At 42.4% G+C, this 19,761-nt stretch overlaps 2 protein-coding genes and 1 pseudogene across 17 annotated transcripts in view; 1 reads left to right on the top strand and 2 right to left on the bottom strand.

Moving 5' to 3' along the window:
* Positions 1–1,234: 1,234 nt before the first annotated feature.
* Positions 1,235–10,393, bottom strand: VAMP3 (vesicle associated membrane protein 3). The gene is made up of 5 exons (XM_081817418.1): positions 10,274–10,393; positions 8,096–8,177; positions 4,699–4,857; positions 3,914–3,965; positions 1,235–3,066 (listed from the first exon to the last, which is right to left on the bottom strand). Coding segments are annotated over exons 1-5 (315 nt in total). The 5' UTR covers positions 10,276–10,393; the 3' UTR covers positions 1,235–3,046.
* LOC145721015 (putative protein SCAMPER) lies at positions 8,374–8,880 on the top strand (annotated as a pseudogene).
* A 1,486-nt stretch (positions 10,394–11,879) lies between the features above and the next one.
* CAMTA1 (calmodulin binding transcription activator 1) overlaps positions 11,880–19,761 on the bottom strand; it is an 834,392-nt gene continuing 826,510 nt past the window's right edge. For all 16 annotated transcript variants that reach the window (XM_081817397.1, XM_081817396.1, XM_081817399.1 and 13 more), the window contains one exon: positions 11,880–15,158. In XM_081817397.1, the coding sequence (XP_081673523.1) occupies positions 15,126–15,158 (33 nt within the window). In that variant the 3' untranslated portion in view covers positions 11,880–15,125. The remainder of the gene's footprint in view (positions 15,159–19,761) is intronic.

Raw genomic sequence — 19,761 nt, 5'->3', positions numbered from 1 at the left:
CTGCCACACTGATAACCTGAACACATGTTTACAGGAAGCCCCTCCTTGAGGACTGACGACAGAACCTTCCCGTGGCCTGGCACTGGACATGAGTCACGAGTGAGGAAATAACTTTAAGCCGTTGAGATTTGGAGAATGTTTATTATGTAGCACTCTAGCACATTCGGAGTGATCTGTATGGTGACTAAAAATATCAGCAAGTCCAGTGGACTTGTTTGGCATGGACACTGGATGGATGGTGGTGCCATTTTCTGGAACAGACACTATTAACGGTAGGAAGAGGAGCATGCGGCCGGGGAATGCTTACTTCTGTTTGGTCCATGCTGAGTTTGAGAGGCCTGTATCCACTAGGCCAGGAATCATCAGTACATTAACGATTAGAGATATGGGAATAGGTAAGACTGACCAGGGAGAGTGGGTAGAATGGAAAGAGAAGTTGGCTGAGGACCCAGTTGGCTGAGGAATCCTGACATTTACAGGAGAGGCAGAAAAGAGCGCATTTATGGTAGATTTTCCTTCAAAATCTTGAAAATGGCACCAAAATTTATGTAGATCTCATTATATAAAGGTCCTGAACAAACAGCACAGTTCTACTGTAAGTGCTTTGCCAGGACACATTAGCATGCCAGACAAGAAAAGCAGTGCCCACCTCTCCAAGGTCAAGGCGATGGAAGAAGTCAACCTCTTCTCTCCCAGATTTCTATAGGAAACGGCATTTTATCGCAACTGTAAGCAAAGGCTACTTCCACCCCTGTTATATTGTTCCCTAGCTGTGGTAGATTAAGAAGGGAAGTGTATTCAAGGGGACGGATGTGCTGAATCAAAACAAGAGCCATGTTTGGAGAAGTCTCTCGCCCATCCACGTTACCTTCCCTGTGGGCCACATAGGCGGCTTGCTATTCTACCACACACAGGGCCAGCTCTGCACGTCATTCTTTAAAGAACATATATTTAAGAAACTCAAAAGCCAGATCCTGAGCATTCTGGTAATCGTGAGAAAGCCAGCCCCCATTCATCTATACTTTTCACGAGGGGAAGGGTTTGCTTGGGTTTACTAGAGTACAGGGAAATGCTGGGGACTAAGAAATGAGTCCTCGGGGAGGGAACTGGGGAGAAGAAGAGAAAGTGGAGTTTGGGGTTTCTAAGTGAAAGGTGAGGGCAGCAGCAAGGAATGCCATTTTTAAGACTTGGACCATGCACAGCTATTCTTCTACAAGCAACACAGATACCGGAATTCCGTTTATAAACAGTTTATTCAGTTCATTATAGTGGGTAAATTCCCAGCGAAATGCACAGATACAAGCGAGGTGCCCCTGGGTTAATGCAGGAGCCAGCGGGTTACATGGGACTGGGCACGAGGCAAGGAGGGAGCACCAAGGTTTCAGAGTCAGACCCGGCCAGAGCCCCTGAGCGGAGGGGTGGGCCCACGGCCCGCCCCACACTGACCCCGCTGCTTCCTTCTCAGCTGGGCGTCCTGCAGGGCGTGTCTTCAACACCGCAGCATCTCAGTGAGGCCAGGGGAACAGGTATTAAAGGGAGTTTGTGTCCTGGTGCCCCTCAACTGTTGTTGCTTTGTAAGTCCCATGCTAGCATGTGAACAGGAATTTTGGAATCCTCCAGTAACCATGGGCCAGAGTAGTAATACCCCTGCATTTGTCCCTCAGCGCCTCCTTGCCTGTTTGCATGCCTACCTGAATTCCCATCCTTAAGCCACCCGCCCTGATGATGCACATCTCACATACACAGTAAGTCTCTCAGATGACAAAGCTATTTCCAGAGCAGCATCTTGTGCAATCTATGACGCTGAAGAAAGAAAGGGTCTCTGGTTAGCTATCCTCCAAGAAGAGTCATCCACCCCTGCCCAATGCCCAATTGAAAGCATAATTTAGAAGACAGATTTAGGAAGTGGAATATGAATAAAAATAGGAAACAAACTCCCAAAGACTATCGTCTATGGGGATTGGGCCAGTTAAGGACCAGTTCACAGATGGTCTCACTCGAAGGCTGCAGAATTGTTGCTCACATAATTATTAGGGACCTACTGGAATCCACAGCTGACATTCTGTGAAGTGCCGGGTAGAACTCAGTCTCCAGGGATGAGATGGTCAGAGTCTAGCTTAAACCTTCCCTCACCCCTGGGAGCAATGCTGAATCAGAGGGGGAGCTGCGCTGACCACAGCACTCCAAAGGCAAGAAAGGCCTGTTAGGATGTAGAGGGTTCACAGACAAGATTGTAATTCTAATTCTGAAGGGCACCTTAAGTTCCATTTGTCACTTTTTTGAATTTATCTGTCGGGAACAGACTTAAGGACACTGTGCTGGGCATTCAACTTTTTGGCAAAATAGAAACTTTGGTCATAGCCATAGTTCTATAAAAATGTTTTAAAGAGGCTATTATGTCTGATTAAAATAATATTTTTTAGCAAGTGATACAAAAACAGTAACAAGAAAGTAAACATCTTCATATCTAATGTAAGAGCCAAAACTCTATCCACATCTTATTTTAAATACAGCGCAAGAGTCAGTAGTGCTTATAAACAGTAGAGAGTTCTCTTCTAGGGAACCAGAAAAATAGCAAAATAAGGCACAACCTGTTATGGTTACAGATCTGCGTTAGGCAGTAGTGTTCTTTCTGGAAGGCACAAACTGGAAATCTGATTACCTAAAGGTTTAGAATGTGGTTCTGAAGATGTCAGACGGCAAGGATAGCTAACTTGGAACAAATTCCCTTAACTGGAATTAACACCAATGCATCAGACAACATGACTTCGAGGTGATGACACTCGGGAAGTTAAGAGATCCTCTCCGTCAGCCGCGTGCAATCTGTGAAGGCGCCGGGCCAGGTGTGGGCCGGGCGGCTGCACTTTCAAGTTTGGAGTGCTTATGACATTACAAAGGCATGTTGCCTAGAAATTAAACTTTACGGTAACAAACAGAAAATAATCAGTTTAGACAGAACAGTAGGCGAGCTCGAGAATATAGCAGGTTCTAAGTCAAATGTCTTGAAGAGCTTTCTTGAACGGCAGGCTGGGGCTGCACTGGTTCTTCACGGGGAAACATTCCACACTAACACGCAGGGGAGACACAAAGAAGCAGAGGAAACAACAGTTCAGTCTCCCACTGCACACCCAGAGTTAACAGTGAACATCACAGTCTAAATATGCAATTCAATTTGGCCAACTTCTTACTAGTGGCTTCTCTACACTTTGTCGAGGGCTTGAGGACATTGTCGAGAAGGGATGGGAAGAACTGCTTTTGCAAATGGTTCCCAGGTCCTGGGCTACAAACGTCAACGGCCTGTTCCAGTATCATATACGGTAGCGGTAGTAATAACGTCAGGAATCGTACTTCGTGCACGCACGCCTGTCTGTGTGGATTTACTTCCTTACCCAGCTATCATTACTCCTATGCGCCGGGTACCATCGCATGCGCTTTTTCTTTGTTGAGCAATGGTGTCCTCACAGCAAACATTAAGGGGCAGGTACTTTATCATCCCCACTTTACAAGTGAAGAAACTGAGGATCAGGGACGTTAAACTGCTTACCCAAGGCCATGCAGCTGGATAGGAATGGAGCCACGGTGGAGAACAGGTAGTCATGCTTTTAATCAATAGATGATACTCTTTCTTATAAAAGGAAATAGCAGATGAAGATGTACTCAGACTGAAAACAGATGGGTCAGTGGAAATGAATACATTTCCTCTAACTTCAAAGGGCCAACGTTTATATTTAAAAAACCCTTGGATTTTGATGAAGTAACACTCAAGTATTTAAAACATTTACTGAAGAAAATGAAAATCTTTGGAGTCAACTAACAGTTCTGAGGGAACTTTTATTCTGACTTCTTGTATGTGAAATCATCTGTGACCATACCGAGAAGACTTGAATAATGAATTTAGGGCAGGAGAACTCACCGATGATGATGATGATGATGATGACCACAACGACAATCCCTATCGCCCACATCTATGACAAAACATAGACCATTTCACATTTCCAAACATAGACATAAGGGTGCTCACTGCAGAGTATGATATTCTAGTCACGGACCAAGAAGTTAAGGTGTACTATAATCTGAAATAATTCATAGTCTTTAAGGCCTAAATTTACTGTTCTCAATTACGGCATGAAGTTATTTATCTGCTTTTTAGAAAATGGTCAAATGACTTGTGGTCCCTGGAAAGGCATTTGCTTGTGTATACAAGTTCTTCACACAAGGCAGGGCTACTATGCTTGTCCTGTGTATCAGAAAGTGTCACTTGTATACCAGTAAGGGGGCCGTGAGATGCATAAGGTCTGCTTTGGGGTACGCTGCTTGTGGGCTGCTTTCTGCACCCCCCCATCCTGTGACCCCGGAGCCACTCGCTGAACCACAGGCCAGCGGACCACCAACCCCAGCCCTCTCCTGCCAGTATGTGTTCAGGGCTTTGCAGGGTAGGGGTGGAGGGTTGGAAGGGGCTTAGGTTGGTGACTGACTTTGGACATTCCTGTTCTATATGCTTCTTAAGATCAGCCACGGGTCATGGAGCATTCCTAGCTGAGGGGATAGGAGAGAGCATGCAGTCAGTGCTTCAGACTCAGAGTCATCCAGTTTTCCACGTATGGGCCGTCAAACTCATCTCCAATACCCATAGCCTTAGTTGACCCTCCGAGAATACAGAGGGTGACTTAACGTAAAAACCAGTTAAAAGAAAATTACCTTGCAATTCTTCCACCAATATTTTCTCTTCAACTTGGCAGCACTTGTTTCAAACTGGGACGCTCCAGCCTGCAGCGCGTCTGCACGATCATCTAACTCTGAGAGCTTCTGATCTCTTTCCAACACCTTGTCCACATTGACTCTCATGATGTCCACTACCTGAATGAATGCGATCACACCAAGTTACACATAAAGGAAGGGAAGAACAAGCAAAACTCTCAGTGAGGTAAATGGGCTCATTTTCTTTCAGGTCAGCACTTTATGACTTTCAGCCACAACTTTCTTTTAAAAAGGAGGGAGCAGGGAGTGGCTCACTCTTTCATGATGAAAATACTCAGCAAATTAGAAATAGAAGGGCACTTCTCTAACATGATAAAGGGCATTTATGGAAAAACCCATAACTAACATCCATGCTCGATGTGGAGAGTTTCTCCCTAAGATCAAGAACAAGTAAAGATGACCACTCTCACTAATGCTGTTCAACACTGTACTGGAAGTTCTGGCCAGAGCAATTAGGCAAGGAAAAGAATAAAAGACATTCAAATTGGAAAGAAAGAAGTAAAATGATCTCTATTTGCAGATGATTCCGTATATGGAAAATCCTAAAGAATCCACACACTACTAGAGTCAATAAACACATTCAGTAAAGGTTCAGGGTATAAGACCAACACCCAGAAATCAGAATGTTTCCATACAAGAGAAATGAAAAGGAAATTTAAAAAATAATTTCATATACAGTAGCATCCAAAAGAATAAAATACCTAGGGGATAAATTGAATCAAGGAGGCGAAAGATTTGTGCACTGAAAACTACAAGACATTGCTGAAAGAAACTAAAGACCTAATTAAGTAGGAAGACATTCCACGTTCATAGATGGGAACACCTACTGTTATTAAGATGGCAAGATGTCTCAAAGCACTGTACAGATATACAGATTCAACACAATCTCTACTAAAATTCCACTGGCCTTCTCCCCCTACCATCCCCTCCCAGAAACAGAAAAGCCAATCCTTAAATTTTTATGAAATTGCAAGGGGCCTGAAGAGCCAAAACAATACTGAAAAAGGAAATGTTGGAGGACTCAGACTTTCCAATTTCAAAACCTTACAACAAAGCTACAGTAACCAAAGCAGTGTGATTCTAGCATAAGGACAGACATACAGACTGAGGATCCAGAAATCAACTCCAACATCTATGGCCAACTGATTTTTGGACAAAGCTGTCAAGATCATTCAGTGAGGAGGAGGATGGTCTCTTCAGCAAATGGTGCTAGGACAACGGGTGAGCCATATGCAAAAGAATGAAACTGGACCCTTACACCTAACCCTATATATAAAAATTAACTCAAAATGGATCAATGACCTAAGAATAAGAGTTAAAAACTATAAAACTCTTAGAAGAAAACATAAGAGCAAATCTTCCAAACTTCAGATTTGGCCATGGATTTGACACCAAATCAAGAACGACAAAAGAAAAAATAAATTTAACTTTTTAAAAATTAAAACCTTTTGTGTATCAAAAGACATTATCAAGGATGTGAAAAGACAATCTATAGAAGAAACTATTTGCAAATCATTTATCTAATAAGAGTTTAATATCCAGAATACATATATATAAGGAACTCTTACTCCCCAACAACAAGGACAGAAACTACCCAATTAAAAGCCAGGCAACAGACTTGAATAGACACTTCTACAAAGAATGTATACAAATGATCAACGAGCACATGAAAAGATATTCGACACTACTGGTCATTAAGGAAATGCAAACCAAAACCATGATGAAATACTTCATATTCACTAAGGAGGGCAGCTACACGCAGAGAAAGCAGAAACTAACAAATGTTAGTGAGGATGTGGAAAAGCAGGAGCCCCCGGACACTGCGGGAGGGAATGAAGGCTGGCCCGGCCCCTGTGGACCCATTTGGCAGGTCCTCAAAAAGTGAAACACAGAATTACCACGTAATCCAGCACTCCTGCTTCTAGATACATATCCAAGAGAAATAAAAACATACGTCCACACAGAAATTTGTCCATGAATGTTTGCAGCAGCATTATTCATGACAGTCAAAAGGTGGAAACTCAAAAACCCCTCCATAGATGAAAAGAAAAACGAATTATGTACACAAACACACCATGGACCACCACTCAGCCATAAAAAGGAAGGAGGTACTGACTTGCTACAACATGAACAGTGAAAACATTATGCTGAGTGAAAGAAGCCAAACACAAAAGGCCACACGGTGCATGATCCCCTTTATAGGATACAGCCAGAACAGGCAAATCTATAGAAACAGAAAGCCGATTACAGGTTACCAGGAATGGGAGAAAAGAGGAACGGGGAGTGATGATTACACATGTCCAGGGTGTTCTTCGGGGGAGTGCTAAAGTAGTGAAATTAGACAGAAGTAATGGCTGCACAACATTGTAAATACACTGAAAACCACTGGTTAATGGCTAATTGTATGTTACTTAAATTTCACCTCAATTAAAACAAAACGAAACAAAACAAAACACCTCTCCTTAAAATTCCTTTGGTTAAGAAAAAGGACCCAGTTTGATTTTGTAAGTAAACAAAAGTTTCATCCAGGACGGAATTAGAATGGGTTTCTTACCATGGAAATGTAAAATTTTCAGAATTCAGTTCATAAACAAAACCATTAGACCAAAATATTACCAAATGATTTAATAATGCAATCTAACCTAAGTTTAACTGCTTTTTAAAGCAGCTAAGTGCAGAAAGACCAAGATGTCTTTGTTGGACACTGACAGCTCTTTGGGCTGTAGAATACTAGTCTGAATTTCTCACTGTCTTCCACTGTGGGTCTGCATATACAGAGCAGAACAAAAGGTGCTGTGAGGGTCCTCTGACTCAAGCATTCCACAAATTTCGATTTGTTGGGCTAGAGCAGTTTGCCAGCATCTGCCTTTGGTACGTGAATGGGCAACAATTGGAACGGAGTTCTAGAGGCTTCCTCAAGCCTGGTAACCAGTACGTCAGGCTACTGTAGGAAGCATTTTGATGAAAAATCTGGTCAGAGCGACTGGTCTTGGCTTGAACAATCTATAGACCTAATCCTTAAAACTCTATTACCCTATTTAGTAAAGTGGTTTTGTTTTTTTTTTTTTTAATTGTGGCAAACTGTATCTTATAAAGTGGTTCTTGGAGAGATGTTCTCAGGAGGAGTGTCTGTGGTTAAGACACAAGATTTGGTCACAGGAAAACAAGTATGACACCTGGAGACTGAGTTCTCAGAGTTTAGCTCATTTGTTATTATGAAACAGTCAAAATTTCCTTTATACTCATGCTTTTATGATACTTTTTCTAAATAGAATTCTTTCCAGAGTGTTCCCATGTTGGTTTAAAATTCCCTGTTTTCAATACTTGAGAGCAGTACCTCATCTACTTGATTTTGTGTCTGCTGAAGTCTTCGGCTGCTGCCAGAGGCAGCACTTGAACCTGCAGGTGCACTTGTAGACCTGAAACGTGGAAAGGCACAAGCATGAGTAAATTCTGATTCCAAACACGTTTCTGTAAGTATGAAGACGTTATTCCAAGACCTCGCTGTGAGAAGTTTCAGAACTAAAGCAGAAAAAGAAATCCTTCCTACAGTAATGAACAAAGGTTCTAATGACGTTTCTTCCAATTCCTCTATAATTTCCAAGATTCATCCATATGTGAAAAGTGACCAGAGTCTAAAGTGAAGGTTTAGTAAGCTCTACTTTGCATCGCTGAAGCACCTGATCTTCAGATCAGGGATCCTAAGAGAGAGAAACTCTACCTCCCAATTTTTTATTGTTTAAAGGCACACATCTACTTAAATGCACTCAGTACTCTTCTGATCTCTCATTGTGGCAAGAATTGTTTTCATAGTTACGAGTAATTACAGAATGCCACTTTTCCAGTAAGGAGAAATATATTCATTCACAGAAACAGGGTCAGGAACATCAAGATGCAGGGAGGAGGGGTGGTATGAGTGGGAAAGGTGAGATGAAGCAGTGCTTCCTCTCTTAAAAGGTACTCCTCTTCAAATCCTCACTGAATGCCTATTTCCCCACAGGCAGATCCTCCTTGACCACTGTGGCTCTGAAGTCCTTATTGCTTCCATTACTTGGTTGGCCACACTTTGATTTTTCACACACACATTTGGCCCTTGAACAAGGTGGGGTTTGGGGGTGCTAACCCCTTTCCCTTCCCCACAACTGAAAATCTGCATATAACTTTTGAGTCCTCCAAAAATGTAACTACTAATAGCCTACTGTTGACCAGAGGCCTTATCAATAACATAAACAGTTTACACATATTTGTATGTTATATGTATTACACACCATGTTATTACAATGAAGTAAGCTAGAGAAAAAACGTTAAGAAAATCACAAGACAGAGAAAATACATTTACAGTCCTGTATTTATCAGAAAAAACCCACGTGTAAGTGGACCTGCACAGTTCAAACCCATGTTGTTCAAGGGTCATCTGTAATGTCTTGCCTTACAGACTCCTGTGTCTAAGAGGTTTCTTCCCTGTATCCAAGACAGCACCTAGTATGTGTCTTGTACACAACAGCTACTGATGCATCCATTGATTCAAGTTCTTTCATACCTACCATGTGTCAAAGACCAGGGATGTAGCAGGTCCCATGCCTGCCCTTAACACTTTATTTTTATTCTCTGATAGTGAAGGACCACGTACTGGTATGTTTTCTCATTTAATCCTTGTAACTCTTTGAAGGGGGTACTACTATTAACCTCATTTTACAGAAGTGTAAAGTGGGGTTTAGAAAGTCAACACGGCTGGTTGCAGTGGAGCCTGTCTTTAGACCACGTCCCATATGGTTCCACGGATCCAGACCTTAACCACTGATTTCCTGGCACAGCAGCCTCAGCAGGTACACTCCAGAGTGGTGACCCTAGCTCCTAGAAGGAAACCGGGGGAAGCACCCATTCCTTCCTCCTCTGTAGGGGAGCGATGGACAGGCTGGAGGGGCCAGAGGGTCCTTGTGACTCTTGACAGTTTTCTCTGAATGTTACCATGGAAAACTCCATGTTTTTAAGGGCCACTACAAGACGGCTTCTGCTTAAAGAGGGAAGGTCCACAGCTCTGCTCCTGAGTCCGTTCTACACAGGGCCGAGGTCCTTTCCCTTGCAACTTCCGGAGCCCAGCCCAGCACCAGGCGGCGAACGGGCGCTCCAGGTCTAGGGCAGTGGCCACCGCTCCTCTCGGGAGCCTCGGGCTGAGGTTAAGGGAAGCGGAGAAGGGGGTGGGGTCCAGGTAGGGTCAGGGGAAAGAGGGGGCGTTTCCTAGCTCTGGGAAGCCCCCGGCCGCCCCGCCCCCGCCTCTTCCGCGATCGCCCGACAGCCGCGGGGCTGCGAGCTGCGCCGCGGCGCTGGCTCGGCCCGCCTGCAGCCCGCACCCGCGGGGCCACCGCCCACCCCTGGCCCTCGGGAGCCACCGCGCAGGCCCGCGCCCGAGCGGCTGCCGGGGTGGGGGGGGGGAACCGAGCCGGGGGAGGGTCCCAGCCGCGGGCCACCGCCCCCAGAAGTCCGAGGCCGCCCCGCGTCTCGCCGCGTCACTCACATTTTCGCGACGGCGGGCGACGGTCAGCACAGCGGCGCAGCGGGACCGAAGGCCGGGAGCTGGGCGGGGCGGCGGCGCGGGGCAGATGACGTCGCCGGGCGCGGCCGCGGAGGGGCGCGCCGGAAGGGGGCGGGGCTCAGCGGGGCGGGGCCACCCGAGAGCGCGGGGCAGTCCCGCGCGAGCTGAGTGCGCGGGGCGCGCTCTGCCCGCCGCCGCCCGTGCGACGCTGGGGCATGTGGCGCATTAGGCGCTGTAAGGGGACTGTGTAGGTAAATTGGGTCGGGGGCGTGGTGCATTATTCTGGGCCCGGGAGCCATTTCCTTGGCCGTGACAGTACTGGAGACTGACGGTGTCCTTCTGCTTGAAGTCCCGCGTTAACCCAGTGGTCCTGGGGACCCCACGTTTCCCAGGGAAACTTGTTAAAATGAGATCGGAAGTCCCTTTGGGGTATTTATCACAGGCGCTGATAGGGTTAGACTCCCTCTCTTCGTGTGCTCGTTTGTGACTCAAGTATTTGTCACTGCACAGACCGTACTACAATCTGTTTACGGGAGCCTGGCCATGAGGAGCTGTGTTAGTTTCTGTGTTTCTATATTCCCGGGCCCCGGCACAGAGTAGGTCCGCAACTTCTGGTCGGCTGTAGGCGGAGGCACAAATCCAAATGCAGTGAGTTACTCTGCAATGTATTTAAAGTTGTTAACTGGAAGTATCCTACCAACGTAGACAACGCCTACCTTAAAAAAACAAAACAAAAAAGCAACACTGCAAAAACACTGCCAGGTCAACCGGCGGGTGAGATGAGAAATGGAAACTAAAATACTTAAATACCGAACTGTCTTTTCCGACTGTCAATGTAATAATTTGAAAAGGGAAAGGTCAGTGTGTATTGGAATAAACAAGAGTGTCACAGAGGGGGTGGGATTTGAGTTGGGTAAGTAGATAAGAAGAGAACTCTCCAGGCAAGGGATGAACAAACATGACCACAGACAGCAGTGGAAATGGACATGGTTTGCACCGCCCAACCGGAAGGGGCAGGTTGGGGTACAGGTGAAAATAAGACAGAATAAAGAGTGAGGCTAAACAAGCAAGGAGAATGTCATTTAAATGCAGTGGGCTCTAGAAATCACTGGGGCCTGGTGGAGTTGAGAGATACCTTGCGGACTTGGTCTGGCAGGAGCATCCACACGGGACTCCGAGGAAGATGGACTACCAGGGAGACAAGAGGACACTGCAGTGAAAGGAAAGGAGATGATGACAGAATTCTCAGAAAAGAAGATGGATATTGGTAGTCAGTTGGAAAATGCCTTTTCAAAAACAGCAGAGGATTTTAGCGGCAGTGGTGAATTTAGATCGGTGTCTTTATGTTTCAAGTAACTGGTATGTTGAGAGGTGCCTGAAAAGACCATTGAGAAGCAAGGGTTCTAGGGGCAGTGGCTTACGAAGACATTTTTCTTTTATGGGCATGTCTGAAGCTCTGTGACAGTCGATGCCAAAACACTGTCCCTAGATCTAAGGAGATACATGAGATGATCTCATCTGGGTTTGAAACAGGCCGGTCACCCTGGATTTCAGTATCAGGTAAAGTTAAAGCAAAGCACACACATAGTATGGGGAAATTTTCTTCATTTTTAATTTACAGCAGAAAGAATATAAAGCATTCAGAAAACATTTTCCATATTTTAAGGGCAATTCAAAACATTTTGCATGGTTTCCAGCAGCTGAGTTCTTCAACAGATCCATTGATTCAATGATGCTTCACATGCACAATTACAAAAATAAAACTTACAAAAAAGAAGACATCTAGACTAGTTTTACATGCAAGTCTCAGGGACCCCCCATTGGGCGCCAACTACTGTGTGGAACTGCCATAAGCGACCGTGCAGCCAGAGAGGGGTCCGAGTTATTGTCTTTATTTCGTTCACACAGTACAGCTGATTTCAAATGGGTAACAAGAATAGCAATTAAATCCTCAGGAGACAGAATAAGATTAGCTATTAATTTTATAATGAAGTCCTACTCCTGGCACTTGGGAATTCAGATTATCCAAGAAAGCTGCGCTTACCTATCGTCTTATATTCAAAATTAAGATTCACAACCAAGGAAAAGCGGTCAGAAAGGCGTCGTTTCAGTGGAAGTGCATTCGTACCTCACCTAGGATTTAGTTGTACTGGCAGGCTACACCGGTAGGTTCTGAACCTACTTCCTATCCCCTCCGTAAGAACCCTCCTAATTCTATGTTGTCTTTATCTTCCAGAAGTTTCTAACTTACTTGGCTAATAATGTAGCATGGGAGACATTAAAAAAAAAAAAATGAGTAACTTAATGTGAGGGTTAACGCAAATCCACTGAGGTCATTACTCTTGTCAAAAGATCAGTTATTTGTACCATAATAAATGGAATAAACGTATCTAAATTCAGTACTAATATGGGATATCCTGAAAGAGCTGGCTTTCACCTTCCTATTCCCATTTACCATACATTTGTGTGTTTGTAAATTACTCAGTGTCCTCCTACAGGTCAAATTGGGTAAAATAATAGGCATTTCAGGGTGGGGAGGGCAACAGCTGCAAAATAACCCACACATTTAAAAACAAAATCGAGCCAGGTCAGTTTACAAATGTACAGGTGGCTACTGGTTGTGGGGCCGTCACTTGTCAAAGCTGATCACAAGCGGTAAGACATATACTGTACAGTAATCCGAGGTTGGCAGTGAAAGGAAGTAATTAAAAAACAAGTACAATTATAGAAAAGGCACCAAGAGCACTGACCCCAGTTTTTACCACAATCTTTTTGTATCTACCTTCCTTCTAAAGACACCAGTTTAAAAGCTTATTTGTGAATATTTTTAGGCTTCACAACGAGCCTTGAGCTTTAACTTACAGTTGGCAGCCAGAACCAAGAAAAAAACAAAACAAAACTGTTATCTCAGCTTTACACCAACTGATCCTGAAACTTTACCTGGGAATTTTAAACTGGCATCAGCAAATGCGAACTTTATTCTCTCAATTTAACGTTAGTAGTTTAATTTTTAAAAGCATCAGATTTCTTTGGCTCCTCATTGTATGGAAAGAGTAATAGACCAGGACAACCCTACGAGACCAGTTTGCATCTTTTAAATTTTTAGTTACTTTTGTGCAATTTTTGATATATTTTCTGATTTCCAGCAGGAGATATGAAAAACGTGAGACGTTTTCCTACTTTTCATACTATTTCTTTTGTCAGGTTTTGATCGTTCTAAGTGTTCTTTGTTGGAGTGAGTGGATGGTGTTAAGCTATACACAGATTCATCTTATGATTATCTGTTTAGCAAAAGTAACTTAATTTTCTTAAGCAATATTAGCATTCACATTACTTGGCACCGTTGGCAAAAAAATTTTAAATTAAATAAAATAAACTCCTGGTAGCCAAAATTAAATGTAAACATATCCTTTTTTTTTTTTTTAAGTAATGTTACTCTGCCTTTTATCCTAAGTCTAAATACAGTAGCTCTTTTTTTTGTTTTTTGTTTTTTGCAGTTTAGTCATGCTTTAGCAAAATGTTCTTCTAAAGAACATTTAAAATAAAGTACTCTTATAGTGAAATAAAGTTTTTTTTGTTTCATTTTACAGACCATAGCCACTAATGCTTTGCTTTTGTTCATTTCTTTTTTCTTGATTTCATGCACATATCTCTTTGTTTTAATATATACAATATATACAAACAATACATCCACATTTTTTCTCGCTCGTTCAGACAAAACTATACAAATAATTTTATCTTGCCATGTTATTGACCTTTGTGAATAAAATATTTAGCAATTAATATAATCCCTTTCAAATATTTTCTCACTTTCCGTTTCTACCTTTTATATATACACAGAAACTGCTCAGTTTGGATGAGATTATAGCCAAAAATATGGAATTTACTGGCCAGAACGCAGCACCACACTGATCTTTTAGGTGGCAAATGTCCAGGCAAGGTTTATGATTCCTTAGAATGACTACAGTTTCCAAGGTTACTAAAAAAGGCTCCATGCTGTACCAATTCTCTAAGTAAATCTCATTGCACATGAAAGTAAGGCCCAAAAATTAAAGTGCTGAGCATGACAAAAGGGACAAGATGATCACTATACTCGCAGGTTCTTGGGAGGTGGTGGGGACAAGAAAATAAATTTAAACTCTGTAAGCTGTTTCTCATTAGTTCCCATGCATTACCCGTTTACCACACACCCGCCCCTCTGCAAATTTCCACAAGACATTAAAAACCTGCAGATTTTAAAAGTTGCATTAAGTGTGCTGTAGAGATTAAAACAAACACAAATTAAAATAAAATAAGATCAGTGAAGGAAATGAGAACACACGGACCCAATAAAGATTTGTATGATCTAAGCCCTCCACTGAGAATCAATCCCAAAGATTCAGCTTCTTGGAAGTAACTGACAGGTGCAGGAGCAGCATTCTCTTTTGTTGCTAGTGCATCCCCACCTTTGCTTGTCTATATTTTTGGTATAAATATTTGTACAGTTCCACACGATGTTTGAATACAGCCCTATATGAGAAGGAAACTGGCTTCTTCCTAAGAAGAGGAAGCCTCTTCCAATTCCTCGTGGTGTCTTGTTTTCCCATGATCCAACAGAAGATTGAGTTCCAAGATGTCTTGCTGATCAAATTAAAAGTTGTCCATGAAAGTGCAGATGCAATGACCAACACATTCCTGTTAAAATCCTGCAGCTGATCTCCCCAAAACTGCAGAGGGATTGTGTGTGTGCGTGTGTGTGCGTGCGTGTGCGTGTCGTTGCTGTCTCTGCTAAAAACAGAAATGAAAACAGTCTGAAAAGCAATGTCACATTGCTAAGGGATGCTGCTGTATGTCTTCAAGTTCCTTGGCCTTTCTCAACTCTTTCACTCTGGAAGAGAAACAGAACAGAACACCAGGTGATAGCTATATAGTGAAACTGTGGCCAGGTGAGGGCAAGGCCATTACCATTCCCTCTGAAGTGAAAAACCAAGACAAAACCCTTGGGAACACTGATGGCAAAAGAAACTCCTGCTACACTACTGAGGGAAATATTCCAGGAGGAAGACATGACCCTTCCTGAAACTCTACTCTGCAGCGAGTGCTCCTAACACAAAGCAAAACCGAAGTCTACAGCATTAAGTCACGTGTGACAGCAACGTGTTCATCTTAGGAAGAGTTAACTGTTCACCTAGCTTTCCTCTTTAGCCTGGTAGGACCACCATTAATGGCCGGCAATCCCACAGGAGGCAAGTTAGGGAAACTGCACACACACTTACTTCGCGTCTGACACACCCAGGGATTGAACTGCTTTGCTCACAGACTCAAGACCGTCGGTATCTTGAAGCCGATTGGACGCCTGCACAGCTCGACTACTGCGCTCGCAGTATTGTGGAGTCTTTCTGATTTTCGTTATTCCTTACCTTCCTCCCATTCCACATTGTAACTCTACAAGATGTTCAGGTCACTTCCCCTAGTGCTCCCAGATGGACAGCAACGGGGTGCGTACCAAGCAGGTACACTTTGTGCTATTTATCCAACATGTTGTAGCAAACACATTTAAATGAAATTGTTATCATCAGAGTCATGGGAAGTTCACATCAGCAAATTACGTGTTAATGATCCCCTCCGGTCTATAGTTTTCAAAATAAAACTTTGTCTTGGGTTTTGCATATGGCCACCTGATGTAGGTGGAGTGCCAGGGAAGGGGTTGTAAGCTAGATTATTTCCTTTTAGTGACAAATAATGAAGATCTTGCCTTAATAGCAAAATCATCAAATGCGAGTGTGGCTTCAGGGTCTAAGTCCTGAAGGCAGCATGTGTGGTACAAGGCAGACAGCGTGTAGCTCTGCATACCGTATAGTAACATTTGTTTCCCAAAACGGGGCTGGGAGAATGGGTTTAGGCAAACAGAAGCGGCAGTTTCTCGGGACACGTATACCCTACACCTCAACAGTGCAACAAGAAAAGGTCTCATCTGTTTTTCTCACGTGGGCCTATAAGGGGTCAGTAATCCCCCAAACACAGTTTTCTGATTCTCTAAGGATAAGGTTTCTGCTGTTATCTTAAGTGATACCAGTCAATTTAAATTCTATTCTAAAACAAATGCCACTTTACTTTCTAAGATTCTTGTTAACACTCAGGGGGAAGAAAACATTTTGAAAAGTAGTAGGAAGTTGCTAATATTACACAGGCTGGGATTCAAAGGCCTGGCACATACGCTGTTATAGCAATTTAAGGAAATTTACCACCTCCAAGCAGAATCATTTCTGAGTATTCTACAACGTTGCTACAATCTCTTCAAAGAGTAGTTGCTCTCTTTCAGAAAAAAAGCTTTATTATTTTATCATTAATACTGAAAAGAATTATCATGTTTGAAAACTTGCTTATTTGCCTGACTTATTTACTAAATACACCAGGTCCAGCTTGATCAACACTGTATCTTCCAAACTGCTGAAATCCTTCCTTCTTAACAGGTACATTTAGAACACATTGCTCTGTTCATAACTGGATCCAGGTATTATTTAGTTTTAAACTTTATAATTAAATATACCATGGATTAAGTTTTAGAGTAATTTGGATCGTATTACAGTACAGAATTGTGCATCATTATAGGTCCCTAATTTTGGACATGCATACTTGATAAATAAATGGCTTTTTAAAAATTGAAACATGCTATATTGTGTGTTCAATTTTTAAACATGCAATATCTATACTAACAGCCCTTTGGCTGGAAAAATGCAAGGCATGCATTGATGCCACCTTTACTTCCGGGCATGCAAAATATCTGTACTTGTGCAGACCCAGTTGCTGAATCACCGCAAAATGTGCATGCTCCTTCAAATGCGACATTTTATTTCTGCACCAGTACAGAACTCATTCACAGATATGCAAGAGTGACTCCATCACCGATGAGATTTCTAGAATCTGAAGAATTCTGAACTCAAAATCTGACAGCATAAACACAGATATCCACCCACAGTTTTTCTAGAGTGAAGAGGAACACTTTAAAAAGATTAAGTTCATCATTGAGATGAAAGAAAAAGGAGAGTGAATTATAAGCCAGAAATGTTTCATACAGTCTCATACCAAAGAAGCTGTAATCAGCTGGTCATAGTGGGTAAATCTTAAACGTTTTTCTTTTAGTTAAAATGGTCACATTTGTTTTTGCAGGGTTTTTTTTTTTTTTAATTTCTTTTGAAACTAATTAAAAAGTCAACTAAGTTTTCATGAGGTTTCAAAGTCACCATGTAAATACTCTGCTATAAACTAGCGATAGCCTCGCATGGCTCTAGGTTAAGAAGAGATGCATGTCCACACACAGAGATGACTACGATCATCTACACTGGAAAAAGGAGACGCCCTGATCTCCGACATGATTTCTAGGCTTTCATCACTCCTGAGCTATGGTGGATAACTTAGTTCTCAGTTTCAGGACGAGGTTTTTACAGTACGTTAGCATGATAAATGATACCCGAATGGCTTCAATGGCATAGTTTTTTTTTTTTTTAACAGAAAGATGTTCAGGAGGAATTAGGGAAGAGGAAGAGAAGGCTTCTGATCCAATGGCCGTACAGGCTTAGGATTTGTTACCTCGTTTAGTCCTCCCAACACATCCCCATTCTCTCCAGTTTGTAAATGCAGAACCTGAGATTTATAGCAATGAAGCAACCTGCCTCAAATAATTCAGTTAACAAGTGGCAGAGTGGGGATTTGAGCCCAGGCCTGTCTGACTTCACCTCTCCACCCTGCTGCCTCCAACATACCTCAGGAGGACAAAACAATGAGGAAAAAAAACTGTTACTGTATCGGTTTTTCCGAAGGCATTTGGAAAATCTCCATGGCATGAGAGGCGTACATTTTTGAAAACTGGTAACAACTAACACCTATATTCCTAACAATTATATTTCCTCAACTCTGAGACGCTGTCCCTTATGAGACCTTACGTTGATTTTACTATGGTGTTTGGGAGAACAAACATTCCTCCACTTAAAATGCACTTATCAATTTTATAAAATGGATCTGAGATCTGAAAATAGTGGGAATAAGAATCAAGGAAAGGGAAGATTTTTATCCTCCTCCAATGTCCAATTGGCAGACTACATGGATGTCAATTTACCTCTCAATGTTTAGATGAAATTGGGAGACTTTTACAATCTGCCCTACTGAAGTCATAAATGGAGTTCTAAATTACTTGAGGGCAGATTATTAGGATAGACTAGAGGTACCTACTTTTTAATTTTATTTTGTTTTAAGTCAAATGTCAACTGGACAAAAAGTAATGTCTGAATGATCTATTGCCTCTAAAGAAACACACAACAATTAACTATATCACTGAAGTAATTTAGAACATTTGATACTCGAATTTTTGTTAGCAAATCTTAAAAAACAGATGTTCCAATAGTTACAGAAATTTGTTGTTGCCTTGTCTCTGTCAGGACATGAATAACCACTAAAAGGCATGTGTTAACTACATATAACATCTGCCACGAGAAGGGTCATAAAAGTTTAGCTGTTATTACCTCTGGGCTTTTCTCCTGGCTTACTTATATTTCCAAAATGTGCTACAAGGAGTACACTTCTTCTGTAATAATTATTCCTGCTCGTCATTCTCCAAAAAAAAAAAAAAAAGTTTATGTTTTTCTATCCATCTGTTACTACTACACGTCTCACAAATGTTGCATTCACATGACACAAAACACCCAACTGAAAAATTCAATGGAGAAAAAAAAATTCAATTTTATAGTCCAAAACCAACAATCAACTAAGTGAACCGGGGTCATCAATACTACCTGCATTATGAGCCTATTTTTTTTCAGCACACAACTTGGTAAATAGAGACCAGAATTTTTGAAGTTGGAATTATGCTTGAAAATCCAGTCACTGTATTTATAGAGCTTAGAATACAGATGTTCAATAAACTTCTGTTGTGTGGTATGTGCTATCTACATGCAGCTAATGGTTCCTGAGGTTTGGGTTCTCTAAAGGAATTACACCTGCGAGATTCATTCAGGGCCAATAAAGAACCTAAGAATGTCCTGGTCATCTAAAAACAAACCCCCTTATGATTACGCTTGCTTCTGAACTTCCCCATGCAGAAGACAGGCAAAGCAGCCTTCCGTGGGACGGGACAGACAATTAACTGGGACAGAGACTACAACTTCTGTAGCTACAAGGCTCTCACTACCGTATGGAGAGCTGCAAGGAGCACAGTTCTCAGCCTCCCGAAAGTACCTTGGAAAACAGTACTCCTACGACTGACTTGGCGTTGAGGTAATTAGGGGAGCAAGACTTTGACCTGTGACCATTCAACTGTAAAAATTGGAGACAAATCCTGGATTTGCCCAAGCATTCTAGGCTGAAAATGATCGCCACTTTGGGATACTGCTGTAGTCTCAACAACAAGAAAAACGAAACAAAACAAAAAAATAAAAACAAAACAAACCCCCCCAGACCCCCCAAAAACCAACCCCCCAAACAAAAAACAAAACCGA

Source organism: Leptonychotes weddellii, chromosome 4, assembly GCF_054177405.1.
Source record: "Leptonychotes weddellii isolate Sample4059 chromosome 4, ASM5417740v2, whole genome shotgun sequence".
Lineage (NCBI taxonomy): Eukaryota > Metazoa > Chordata > Mammalia > Carnivora > Phocidae > Leptonychotes > Leptonychotes weddellii.
Note: the sequence above shows the minus strand (reverse complement) of the source record. Positions and strands in the feature narration are given on the sequence as shown.

Bases quoted from the DNA above. Each gene is read 5' to 3' on its own strand.
- VAMP3 (XM_081817418.1), bottom strand. The intron at 4,858-8,095 runs GTACTGCTCTCA...GCATTCATTCAG, and splicing joins CACAAAATCAAGTAGATGAG to GTAGTGGACATCATGAGAGT. The intron at 3,966-4,698 runs GTAATTTTCTTT...GTTTTGTCATAG, and splicing joins ATTGGTGGAAGAATTGCAAG to ATGTGGGCGATAGGGATTGT.